This window comes from Mesoplodon densirostris, chromosome 11 (assembly GCF_025265405.1).
Source record: "Mesoplodon densirostris isolate mMesDen1 chromosome 11, mMesDen1 primary haplotype, whole genome shotgun sequence".
Classification (NCBI taxonomy): Eukaryota; Metazoa; Chordata; class Mammalia; order Artiodactyla; family Ziphiidae; genus Mesoplodon; species Mesoplodon densirostris.
This window is the reverse complement of record NC_082671.1, coordinates 2,022,272-2,035,215: the sequence shown is the minus strand read 5'-3', so window position 1 is coordinate 2,035,215 and position 12,944 is coordinate 2,022,272. Positions and strand designations below refer to the sequence as shown.

The following is a 12,944-nucleotide window of genomic DNA, read 5'->3' as shown; positions in this document are numbered from 1 at the left end:
CGGGATCGGGGCACGAACCCATGTCCCCTGCATCGGCAGGCGGACTCTCAACCACTGCGCCACCAGGGAAGCCCTCTTTGCCCATTTTTGAATTGGGTTATTTTTGTTGTTGAGTTTAAAGGTTCTGTATATTCTGGATGTTAATCCCTTATCAGATATATACTTTGAAAATATATTCTCTCATTCTGTGGGGTGCCTTTTTACTCTGGGGATACTGTCTTTTTTTTTTTTTTTTGTGGTACGCAGGCCTCTCGCTGCTGTGGCCTCTCCCGTTGCGGAGCACAGGCTCCGGACGCACAGGCTCAGCGGCCATGGCTCACGGGCCCAGCCGCTCTGCGACATGTGGGATTGTCCCGGACTGGGGCATGAACCCACGTCCCCTGCGTCGGCAGGCGGACTCTCAACCACTGTGCCACCAGGGAGGCCCGGATACTGTCTTTTGATGCATACATTTAAAAAATTTTCATGAAGTTGAAATTTTCTATGTTTTCTTTTGTTACCTTGTCTTTGGTGTCACATCCAAGAAGTCATTGCCAAATCCAAGGTCATGTGCTTTTGTCCTATGTGTTCTTCCAAGCATTTTATTGTTTAGGGTCTTACATTTAGGTCCTTGATCTGTTTTGAATTGATTTCTGTATATTCAGTTAGAAGTGTTCAGCTTCATTTCTTTGCGTGTGGATATCCAGTTTCCCCAGCATCATTTGTTGAAGGGACTATCCTTTCCCGAGTGTATACTCTTGGCTCCCTTGTCAAAAATTATTGGACCAGGGCCTCCCTGGTGGCGCAAGTGGTTGAGAGTCCGCCTGCCGATGCAGGGGATACGGGTTCGTGCCCCGGTCTGGGAGGATCCCATATGCTGCGGAGCGGCTGGGCCCGTGAGCCATGGCCGCTGAGCCTGCGCGTCCGGAGCCTGCGCGTCCGGAGCCTGTGCTCCGCAACGGGGGAGGCCACAACAGTGAGAGGCCCGCATACCGCAAAAAAAAAAAAAAAAAAATTATTGGACCATACATGTGAGGGTTCATTTCTGGACTCTTTATTCTATTGCATCAATCTGTATGTCTGTCCTGATGCCAGTACCACACTGTTTTGGTTACTATAGCTGTGTAGTAAGTTTTGAAATGAGGAAGTGTGAGTCCTCTAGTTTGTTATTCTTTTTCAGAATTGTTTTGGCACTTTGGGGTCCCTTGAGATTCTATATGAATTTTAGGATGAGCTTTTCTATTTCAGCAAATATCTTATTGGGATTTTGTTAGGGATTGCATTGAATATGTAGATTGCTTTGGGTAGTATTGACTTTTAAATAATATTAAATATTCTAGTCCATGTACATGGAATGTGTTTCCATTTATTTATGTCTTCTTTAATTTCTTTCAGCAGTGTTTTGTAGTTTTCATAATACAAATCTTTTACCAATTTGGTTAAGTTAATTCCTAAGTATTTTATTGTTTTTGAAGCTATTATAGATGGATTTGTTTGTGTTATTTCATTTTCAAATTGTTTATTGTTCATGTATGTATAGAAATACAATTGACTTTTGTTTGTTGACTTTGTATCATATTTTTAATTTCATTTATTAGATCTAAAAGCTTTGTTTCGTGGAGTCTTTTAACAAATGAGATTATATCATCTGCAAACAGCGGTAATTTTACTTCTTCCTTTCTAATCTGGATGCGTTTTATTTCTTTTCTTATCTAATTGCTCTGGCTAGAACTTCCAGTACTATGTTGAACAGAAGTGGTGAAAGCAGGCATCCTGCTTTTACAGAGACCTGCACTCCACTGTCCCAGTTGTATGTCACCTTTCTTTAGCTTTCCATAGCAGTTTGTACAGCTGGGGAGTTTTTCTCATTCTTCTTCTTTTTTTAAAAAAATAAATTTATTTATTAATTTTTTTTTTGGCTGAGTTGGATCTTCATTCCTGTGTGCGGGCTTTCTCTAGTTGCGGTGAGTGGGGGCTACTCTTCCTTGCGGTGCACGGGCTTCTCATTGCAGTGGCTTCTCTTGTTGCAGAGCACGGGCTCTAGGCATGCGGGCTTCAGTAGTTGTGGCACGTGGGCTCAGTAGTTGTGGTGCACGTGTTTAGTTGCTCTGCGGCACGTGAGATCTTCCTGGACCAGGGCTCGAACCCGTGTTCCCTGCTTTGGCAAGTGGATTCTTAACCACTGCACCACCAGGGAAGGCCCTCTTATTCTTCTTTGAATTGTGAGTACATGGATACTTGCCTCCCCCTAGACTATAGGTTTCTTGGGGACAGGAACTTTCTCTGGCCTGTGCAATGCCTTGCACGTAGCAGGTGTGAAGAAAGTTATGGGTTGGGCAGGCATCCCTGTATTTCTTAGATGAATCGGGACTCCTGGTTCTGGGATGCTCAGGTGCGACAAGGTGGCTCTACGTGGCAAGCTGACACGACTCCCTTTATGTCCTATGTGGCGGGCAGCCTTCTGAAAATAATTCCCTGGAGACTGCATCAGTGCAGCCTGCTACCAGCCTGCTTGTCTACGGTTTGGGATTATTAGCTTGGAATGTGGATTAATTAACCATTCAACTAATATGTGATGTTAACCTATTATGTGCCAGTTACTGAGCTGGTAAGGGAATTAGACTGACAGAGTATTTGCCTCCATGGAGCTGACAGTTTAGAGGAGAGACACAGGCCAAACCAAAATACAACCCCAAAACATTAAGTACAGATTGTGATAAGTATCACGGAGGAAATGGTGTTGAGATAGCAGGTATGAATGTTTAATACCTTCTCTTGCAACATCTTTGCAACTCGGGAACGTGGATTCATTCACCCCTGTGCACCGCTTGTAGCCTCATGTTCACGTGTGTAGGATTCATGGCTTATTCCTGCTTCCTCTCCGCCAGCACCCTCTATCACTGAGAAGGTTATTTCCCTTCTTGTTCTCCCGTACACCTTTGGGGAAGACCTGGGTCAGGTATTAGTGTTGGGAAACTGCTCAATTTTTAGGGGAGTGAATAAAGAAAATACGGAGAGGCATAGAGAAGTCAGTGGCCACAGGAGTCCAGTTGGAGGCTTGGCAGGGACATAGGAGAGAATCCACCGCTGACTATTGGTTTTGTGTAGCTGGGTTCCCCAGCGGAGGCCAGCAGGGGTGGGTGGCAACTCAGAGGACAGAAGACTTGTGTGGTGCGGTGGGGCTGGACTTTGAGGTTTAAAAGGAGTTCTCAAAATCAATACCAAGCTTATCTTTCATTTTTATGACCCAACATCCTGTGGAAACTTAGCCTGAAAGCGGGGAAAGGCAACGTGACGAGTGTTTGCATGCATCTAGGTAGCTGGGGCAGGAGGGCATGACAGGTGTCCCTGGGTCCTCACCCTGGGCGTTGCTTTTCTCTTTGGCCAGTGTTTGTCCAGCATGATGCTGCCCAGCTCTACCTCACAGTCTGGAACCTGATTAAAGACCAAATCACAGATGTGGACTTGGTAAGTCCTAGAACGAGAGAGCTCAGAAGGTGAGGATGCTGTCGTGTGACGTGTAGAGAGGAATGAAAGGGGAGATGCATGTAAAGGGCTTATCCCGATTGCATGGTGCAGTCGCTGTGGTCCCTCTATGCCTTTGTGAGCGAGCGGAGAGCGGCTGCCCGTCCGGAGCTGTGTGCGGTGGCTCCAGCGCTGGAGCTTGGCCGGACCTGCCTTCTCGCGGCTTTCTCTGCACCTTCATCCCCCTCCCCGTCCCTTTTGCAGGTAGCAAGGCTGCAGGCCCTCTATGCCATTCACGTGAGGGAGTCCCTCGTGTGCCTTGGATGTGCCGTGGAGAGCGACAGAAGCAGCAGCATGCTGACCCTCCCCGTCTCTCTTTTCGACATGGATTCAAAGCCCCTGAAAACGCTGGTGAGGGGTCCTTGTGGGGAGTTTGCTGTTCCTGCACAGCCCAGCGCTTCTGGTGCCCCCTTGCTCCTTTAATCCACCCTTGGCTTTTAAAACATCATTTCCGCTTCCTTTGCATGGCTCTGGCTAAGTTCTCCTTTCATTTGCGGGGAAAAAACGTTTCCTCTCCTACGGCCCCTTGTCCTCACTGCTTCTTCCAAAACGTAGGTCTTTCCTGAGACCCTGGCACGTGTACCACGCTGGGCTGGATGTTAGGGGACCTGGGGAAAACGAGGAGAGAAGCTTAAGCTCATGGGCAGGGTGAGGGGTTGTACCCAGAAGGTAATAACCCTGCCTTTCCCTTGCTCCCCTGGGATAGGAGGACGCCCTCCGCTGTTTCTTCCAGCCCAGGGAGCTGTCCAGCGCGGACAAGTGCTTCTGTGGGAACTGTGAGAAGAAGACCTGCTGGAAGCAGGTACTTGCTCCCAAACCGGATGCTTCTGGCCCATCTGGGGTTCCCCTTGGGGGCCTCCTGCTGAGGGAGGGAATCCCTTCAGGCTGGGGATCCTGGGGCTTGTGTCGTCCAGGGCTGTGGATATGCTCCTCGGACCCCATCACTGAGACGGATGGGGGAAGGCACAAGAGCGGGGGCTGTTTTCCCCTCAGGGCCAGACTCCCCTGGGAGGGGAGCAGACCCCGTAGTTCCCCTGGGTTCCTGGGCGGAGCCCTGGGCTTCTTGAGCCTTCTGTGGGAGGCCCAGCAGATCCAGCAGGCGGGGCCCTTACCGTGTGATTCCATTCCGCTCCCTTCTTTTTTTGGAAGAAGAACATACCATCGGCCCTGGTATTTCTCGGAATCAACCTGTTTCAAGTGCCTGGGACTCATCTCCACGGTGACTTTGCTTTTTCCAGGTCTTGACGCTGACCCACCTGCCCCAGACATTGACCATCCACCTCATGCGTTTCTCCAGCAAAAATCTGCGGACAGAAAAAATCTGCCAGTCACTGTGTTTCCCCCAGAACTTGGATCTAAATAAGCTCCTTGAGATGGAGGGAGAGCCCTGTGCTGCTGAGGAGCAGGTGAGGGCCCCTCGTGTCCCTTCCACCCCCCGCATAAGACACCCCATCCTTTGTTTGTCTTCCCTCCCCTGAGTTGACTGGCATCAAGATCACCAGAGATGCATTTTGAGCATCCTGCTCTCCTCCGGTGGCCGAGCTCGGGACACGGAGGGAGGGACGCTCACCAACGGCTTGGTATGATTCATAGAAACATATTCATACACTCGAGAAACACTTGTTTTTCAATAAAGGAGTTTAATGATGGGAACCCGAGTCTCTCGAATAACAGCGATGGGCTGTTAGCCTCCCATTGCCACCAACATTTGCTGTTGGCAGTTGCATTTCTTTTAAGATTCAAAAGACTTTATTTCTGATGACTGGGTTTGTACTCATCTACCTCACAGCAATGAGGGAAGGAACCCATAAGTCAGAACCTTCCTTTTAAATAGGATGTGCAGTGCTTACATAGCCACAGGTAACCACAGCACCCTGGGTTCTAAATAGAGCCCCAGCCTAACGTTCTACTTCAGGCAGCTTATGCTTACCTTGGGGATAATAAGAAAGCAGCCAGCACCTTGGGCCAAATTGATTCAGAGTAAAGTTGGATTCAATTGTCTTGAGCTAATGAATTGTTGGGAAATTCTGAGAAAAAAGTGACACAAATATCTTTTCTCCATAGGTTTAAAATGCTACATTTGTTCCCATACATATGTGAGTCCATTTGTGGACTTTCTGTTTTGTTCCCCTGGGCTGTTTACTATTCATGCTCTAGAACCATGGTTTTTTTTTTTTAAAATTGAGGCCTGACAGCGTGTTACAGTGGCTCCTTCCCTGTTCAGGGCGTGTACATTTCATAGGATTCTCAGTTTCTTTCCTTCTCATTTCCTTATTTCCCCTTGCACAGCCCACCTAATGAAATATATCTTAAAATTTTCTTCCCCTTGAAAAGACTTGTGAGGAATTATATAATGAATCTCCCCATCCACCAACGGCTTAAACAGTTACCAAACTCATGGCCAGTCTTGCTTTACCTACACCCCATCCCTTCTTTCTCCAAACCTCTACTGGATGATTTTGATGCAAATCCCAGACACCATACATGTCATTTGTAAGCATTTCATTATGTCTCTCTAAAGAATAAGCACTCTTTTTCTAAACATGACCAATTCCATCTTATGATTCTTTAATATCCTCTAATAGCCGGTAAATATTTGGATTTCCCTGACTGTCCTGTAAGTTGTTTGCTTTGTTTGAATCTAGAGCCAAATAAAGTCTACACTTGTATTTGCTTACCTCCCTCCCTCCCCCTTGCCTTTCTTTCTTCTTCAGGTTAAGTTTCTTTGATGTTTCCCCTCCTTTTCTTTTCCTTGAAATTTATTTGGTTGAAGGTTTTTTAATGTATATCCAGAATTGGCTGGCGGGTCTTATTTGACATACTCCTCTAGCTCTGGTATTTCTCGTGAACTGAGTTAGATCCAGAGATTGCCCTGCACTTTTTGCACAGCAAAGGAAACCATAAACAAGACAAAAAGACAACCCTCAGAATGGGAGAAAATATTTGCAAATGAAGCAACTGACAAAGGATTAATCTCTAAAATATACAAGCAGCTCATGCAGCTCAATATCAAAAAACAAACAACCCAATCCAAAAATGGGCAGAAGACCTAAATAGACATTTCTCCAAAGAAGACATACAGATTGTCAACAAACACATGAAAGAATGCTCAACATCACTAATCATTAGAGAAATGCAAATCAAAACCACAATGAGGTATCACCTCACACCAGTCAGAATGACCATCATCAAAAAATCTACAAACAACAAATGCTGGAGAGGGTGTGGAGAAAAGGGAACCCTCTTGCACTGCTGGTGGGAATGTAAATTGATACAGCCACTATGGAGAATAGTTTGGAGGTTCCTTAAAAAACTAAAAATAGAACTACCATACGACCCAGCAATCCCACTATGGGCAGATACCCTGAGAAAACCGTAATTCAAAAAAGAGTCATGTACCGCAATGTTCACTGCAGCACTATTTACAATAGCCAGGAAATGGAAGCAAGCTAAGTGTCCATCCACAGATGAATGGATAAAGAAGATGTGGCACATGTATACAACGGAATATTACTCAGCCATAAAAAGAATGAAATTGAGTTATTTGTAGTGAGGTGGATGGACCTAGAGTCTTGTCATACAGAGTGAAGTAAGTCAGAAAGAGAAAAACAAATACCATATGCTAACACATATATATGGAATCTAAAAAAAAATAAGGTTCTGATGAACCTAGAGGCAGGACAGGAATAAAGAGGCAGATGTAGAGAATGGACTTGAGGACACGGGGAGGGGGAAGGGTGAGCTGGGAGGAAGTGAGAGAGCAGCATGGACATATATACACTACCAAATGTAAAACAGATAGCTAGTGGGAAGCAGCCACATAGCACAGGGAGATCAGCTCGGTGCTTTGTGACCACCTAGAGGCATGGGATAGGGAGGGTGGGAGGGAGATGCAAGAGGGAGGGGATATGGGGATATATGTATACGTATAGCTGATTCACTCTGTTATACAGCAGCAACTAACACACCATTGTAAAGCAATTATACTCCAATAAAGATGTAAAAAAAAAATCCAGTGTAACATCCCCACGTGAGAATAGAGAATGATTTTAGCCCTCCCTTTTGGGGGACTAAGCTTCGTTTGTCCTACCCTCATCCTGTCCCCTTCACGATCCTGTTTCAAAGTCTCAGGTTAGGGATATTATTTCACTGTGTTGAGAAAACAAGTACAATTTTTTTGCTCACAATCAGTGAAAACTCTCTCTCTTGCCACTGTTGTCTTTTCACAGAGACTTCTCTCTTATCTTGACTTGCTAAGATTTGATGGAGCAGAAAGACTTACTGCCAATGCTAGTGAATACTTTTTGGTCTTTTCCTTACTTGATCTTTTTGTGATATTCTGTTATTGATCCTATTCTTCAAAATCTGCCTACTCTAGGCCTCTCTCCTGGGGTTTCTTTCTCCATTGCTGGATCCTTTCCTGCCCATTTTTATTGGTATTTAGTTTTAATTCCATTCCTTTTTCTTCCCGTTTTTTGAATGTCATCTCATTAATTCTCATGGTTTCAATCACCTCAAACTGAAGACTTCCAATCCCTGTCTCCTGCTCAGGTCTCACTCCTGACCTCCAAACAGTGTGTCCACCTCCTACTCAGTGTTGTCACACGGTCCCCGAATGCACTGTCTTCATCCCCAGACACCTCTGTTCCGTGTGTGACCTTAGAGCAGCAGCGTCTTCCTAATTTCCAAGCCAGAAATCTGGGGTTCATCCTTGTAGTGGCCCCTACTTGCTCCCGCACCACCATATCCATCAGTTGCAAAGGAACCTATTGTTTTTCCTTAACGTTGCACAAATCTGTCCCCTCGTCTCTACGTTCGCCCCCACTTCCTCAGTATAGGGCTTGAGAGCTTGAGCTTCGAAGCTGGGCAGGCCCGGGTTGAAGTCTTGCCTCTTCTCTATGAGCTCTGACCCTTGCGTAAATTGCTCCCTGAGCTCAGATTCCACGTCTGCAAAGTAGGATTGATGCTGGCACCCAGTTTACAGGTTTGCTGTGGATGTTAAATGCAACGAGGCATGCGAAGGCTTGGCCAGGTGCTGGCAGTCAGCTAGTAATTGCTGTGTTAATAATGCTTCTTACCGTTTACTGGCCGCTCCCCGGGGTGACGGCTGGGCTCTCACCGCTTCTTCCTCGTGCCGTCGTGGTTCCCTAGCTTGTCTCTGCCTCACTTGAACCCTCAGTCCGGTTTTTGCACCACGTTATTTCAGTGTTTCTCCAACACAAATCCGATGATGTTGCTCCCCTGCGTAAAGCCTTCCGACGGCTCCCACCGCTCGGAATAAAGTTCTGATTCCTGACTTGGCCTTTGGGGACGTTAATCCCATGGCTCCCAGCACCCCCAGCTGCACTTCCGGGTGCACTGTTCTGTTCCCACCGGGCCTCCACAGTTCCTGGTCCATACCCCGTCACGCGTGTGCCATGATGACCCTTCAGGATCAGTTCAAGCACATCTTCTCTGGGAGCTTTCCTCAGCTGGTCATTCCTTCTCCTTTTTGGGGCAAAAAGTGGTTCTTCCCAAATTTACCTCCGAATGCATCTGGTATAAAACATGGGATTACAGCTCTGGCATAATTAGCTGTGAGTCTTGTGGTCAAAGACGGTTTTCTAGTGCCCTGGAAGCACCAGTGCCTGGCAGAGAAAGGCACTGAATAAGCAAAGGCACGATGAAATAGTTGCCTCCTTCTAGACGAGGGTCAGAAGAGGAGGGATGATGGGGGTCTCTTTGTTCTTGTGTCCTTCAGCATGGGGGACAGTATGAACTCTTCGCTGTGATTGCCCATGTGGGAAAGGCTGACTTCGGTCACTACTGTGCTTATGTCCGGAGTTCTGTGAATGGAAAATGGTTCTGCTTCAATGACTCCAATGTTTGCTGGGTGAGAAACCTCCTCCAGAATTGCCTCTTGCCCTGGATTCTCCATCTCTAATGAGTTCTGAGCCAGGACTAGATGGGCCCTCAAGGCCCAGACACGCTGTGGTCCTGTTCTCTGTGGGGGCCTCTCATGGGGTTCGAAGGCCTCTTCTGCATGGAGCCCCTGTCTGGTGTACAGAGCTCTCCTACTCCACTTAGCTCAGTGTCTAGGGTTTGGGGATTCTAGGCTCAGAGCCCTGTAGCCTCGTGCTCTGGGGGAAGCTTACTGAAAGCAAGAAGAGTCAGAAAGAGTTAGAAAATCTTGGCTCGTCAACACCAAGTTTAACCAGAGGGACAGTGTGCTAAAGAGACTTCATACACATGGCACCTGTCACTAGGTGATCCAGGTCATGGGTGTAATGGGGGTGGGTTTGGGTGAGTGAGGGAGGGCCGCTTCACCTTGTCTGTGTGCTTCCAGGTGTCCTGGGAAGACGTCCAGTGTACCTATGGAGATCACAGCTACCGCTGGTGAGAGAAGCACTGGGGTGGTGGGGTCCCAACGCGCTCACACACCCTGAGCAGCATAGGGCGCTAGCTGCTCTATGAAACGCTCACAGACTCAGCTGCCACTCACCTTTGGATGGCCCCCTAGTGAATACTGCTCAGCCTCATCTTTCAGCACCACCCACCACACTGCTCTTCCTGCAGTTTAGACTCCAACAGTACTGAAGTATAAGTGGCTTCCAAATATCACGCTGTCCGTGGCTTTGCGCGGGCTGTTCCCGGCCTGTGCTGCCTTTTCCTAATTTGTCACTGCAGCAAACCCCCTCTCACGCTTCGGTACGTCTCCTTGTGCCCACCTGCTCTGTAAAGGCTTCCCAGCAGCATCCAGGCAGGTTTGTAGGAACTTCTCAGATGCTTTCCCTGCATTTGGAGCTCACCTCCTTTACAGCAAGGATCTCACTGCTCTGTAATTGTTCGCCTACATAACATTCTTTCACATTAACCGCGAACTCTCTGGAAGCAAGGATCACTCTTTTCCGCCTTCTTTGTCTGGTACAGTGGCTTGCATGTAGTAAATAACAGTAACTAAATTGTGAAACATCAATAACTATAGAGGGGAAGCTGGAGAGAAAAAAGCTGGGTGAAGGTAAAGCAGAGACTTTGTAAGTTTTTCCTGCTAAGCTTCTGGCTTAGAGGTGACAATTGTACACTAAGCATGATGTGTGAGGTGACCCCAGCTGCACACGTAGGCCTTCACTTGGAAACTAATGAATTAGGTAAAATTCGTGCTTGAAATCCTCCCTGCCTCCACCTTGTACCTTTCATCTTCTCTTCCTTTTCTTCTAAGCATCTCCCTTAGATGCCCACTCTTTGTCACCTTTTGGTTGTCAGTGATCCCCCATTATTTATTTATTTATTTATTTATTTGCGGTATGTGGGCCTCTCACTGTTGTGGCCTCTCCTGTTGTGGAGCACAGGCTCCGGACGTGCAGGCTCAGCGGCCATGGCTCACGGGCCCAGCTGCTCCACGGCCCGGACCGGGGCACAAATCCGTGTCCCCTGCACTGGTAGGCGGACTCTCAACCACTGTGCCACCAGGGAAGCCCTATTATTTTTAAAAAATATTTATTTATTTATTTGGCTGCATGGGGTCTTAGTTGTGGCATGAGGGATTTTCATTGCAGCGCACGGGCTTCTTTCTAGTTGCAGTGTGCAGGCTCCAGAGTTGCGGGTTCAGCAGTTGCAGTGCTCAGGCTTAGTTGCCCTGTGGCATGCGAGATCTTAGTTATCTCACCAGGGGTCGAACCCATGTCCCCTGCATTGGAAAGCGGATTCTTTTTTAAATTAATTACTTTTACTTTTGGCTGCATTGGATCTTCCTTACTGCCCATGGGCTTTCTCTAGTTGTGGCGAGCAGGGTCTACTCTTCATTGCGGTGCATAGACTTCTCATCGTGGTGACCTCTCTTGTTTCGGAGCATGGGCTCTAGGCATGCAGGCTTCAGTAGTTGTGGCACACGGGCTCAGTAGTTGTGGCTCGTGGGCTCTAGAGCACAGGCTCAGTAGTTGTGGTGCACGGGCTTAGTTGCTCCGTGGCACGTGGGATCTTCCCGGACCAGGGCTCGAGCCCGTGTCCCCTGCACTGGCAGGCGGATTCTTAACCACTGTGTGGAAGGTGGATTCTTAACTACTGGACCACCAGGGAGGTCCTGATAACCCATTATTTAGATCAGGGTTTGGGAGACTTTCTCTGTAAAAGGCCAGAGAGTGAATGTTTCAGCCTCTGGGACACACAGTCTCTGTCGCAACTCCTCAACTCTGCCTCTGCAGCACAAAAGCAGCCACAGATGATACGTGGGTGAATAAGCGTGGGTTTGTTCCAGTTATGTTTATTTGCAAAAACAGGGTTGGATATGGCTCACAGGCTCATAGTTTGTCAACCCCTGATTGAGACGTTAACTAGCAGCTTAATAGTAGTTATTTTCCCAGGTCGCCAGTTTTGTCTCCTCTGAGGTGATGGATATGAAGACTTGATCCAGTAACCTGGAAAGTTTTCTGACGGGTGTCCTATCGTGAATTAATAATATATTAACCAACTATGAATGTTTCATTTCTGTGACGCTGTTGCAATTGTTTTCTTCCTAGGCGGGAAACTGCATATCTTCTGGTTTACATGAAGATTGAGTCCTAATGGAGGTACCCTAAACCTTCAGAGACCTACCGAGTATCATTTTCCTTTTCTGTTCCTGGATCTGCAGTGAGGAGAGGCACTGTTTTGAAATTGTTTAATTAAACTTTATTTATTATCAGTGGTGATTATCAAAATATTTAACAGTGACACTGTGAAGGTTTGGATCAGTCACAGTGGATACTTCCACCAGTGGACCCTGGCCCTATGGCTGCATCAGGTCTGGAGTACTCCTGCTGTACAATGTGGTGGTCTTTTAGCTGGGAGACTGTGGAGCCCAGGGGCTCCCAGGGAAGTAGAGACCAGGCCAGCACTGGGAGCAGGGGGGCAGTCAGGTGGCAAGGGGCAGTGGTGGGGAACTATTTCCATATTTTACAGCTAAGGTTACTGTACTGGTTAGTACTGACTGTATATCATTTCTGTTTATAATTAAAAAAATTTTAGAACCTGTATCAATTACATAAAACTCAAGTGCTTTGTAATTGTTATTCATTTATTTGGCAAATATGTACTGATCACCTACTCTCCATGAGACGGTGTGCCAGACACAATAATGAATAAAGTTGTTTCTCTCAAAAGAAGTTTTTAGTTTAATGGGGGTTATACTAAGGGTTAATGCTACAGGAATTCAAAGGAAAGTGAAATTGCTCCTGTTTGGGGGCCATGGGAGAAGCCTGAAGGCTGAAAAGGGGCTTAGAGTGAGGACAGTTAGTTTACAGGGAGAAGCATACCCAGTGGCATGCTTGAAAGGCAAGGTTCAAGGTCCAAAGATCATCCACACACCTGGATGGAAGGGAAGTGGGGCTCAGAATGTAGAAGGTCTTGATCTAGGCTCAGAAGTTTGGGTTTAATTTAATAAGTAATGAGGAATTTTTTTTTTGGAAAGGGTTCAAGAAGGAAAG

The 12,944-nt window shown here is 47.0% G+C and overlaps 1 protein-coding gene across 3 annotated transcripts in view; it reads left to right on the top strand.

The window, feature by feature from the left end:
- Positions 1 to 12,608, top strand: part of USP18 (ubiquitin specific peptidase 18) — a 35,783-nt gene extending 23,175 nt beyond the window's left edge. Inside the window, exons 4-11 of one of the 3 annotated variants that reach the window (XM_060112522.1) lie at positions 1,578 to 1,639; positions 3,368 to 3,447; positions 3,709 to 3,855; positions 4,211 to 4,306; positions 4,743 to 4,910; positions 9,245 to 9,376; positions 9,830 to 9,879; positions 12,000 to 12,608. In XM_060112522.1, the coding sequence (XP_059968505.1) occupies positions 1,578 to 1,639; positions 3,368 to 3,447; positions 3,709 to 3,855; positions 4,211 to 4,306; positions 4,743 to 4,910; positions 9,245 to 9,376; positions 9,830 to 9,879; positions 12,000 to 12,045 (781 nt within the window). In that variant the 3' untranslated portion in view covers positions 12,046 to 12,608. The remainder of the gene's footprint in view (positions 1 to 1,577; positions 1,640 to 3,367; positions 3,448 to 3,708; positions 3,856 to 4,210; positions 4,307 to 4,742; positions 4,911 to 9,244; positions 9,377 to 9,829; positions 9,880 to 11,999) is intronic. The other 2 variants (XM_060112521.1, XM_060112523.1) reach the window with 2 other exon arrangements.
- Positions 12,609 to 12,944: the final 336 nt, after the last annotated feature.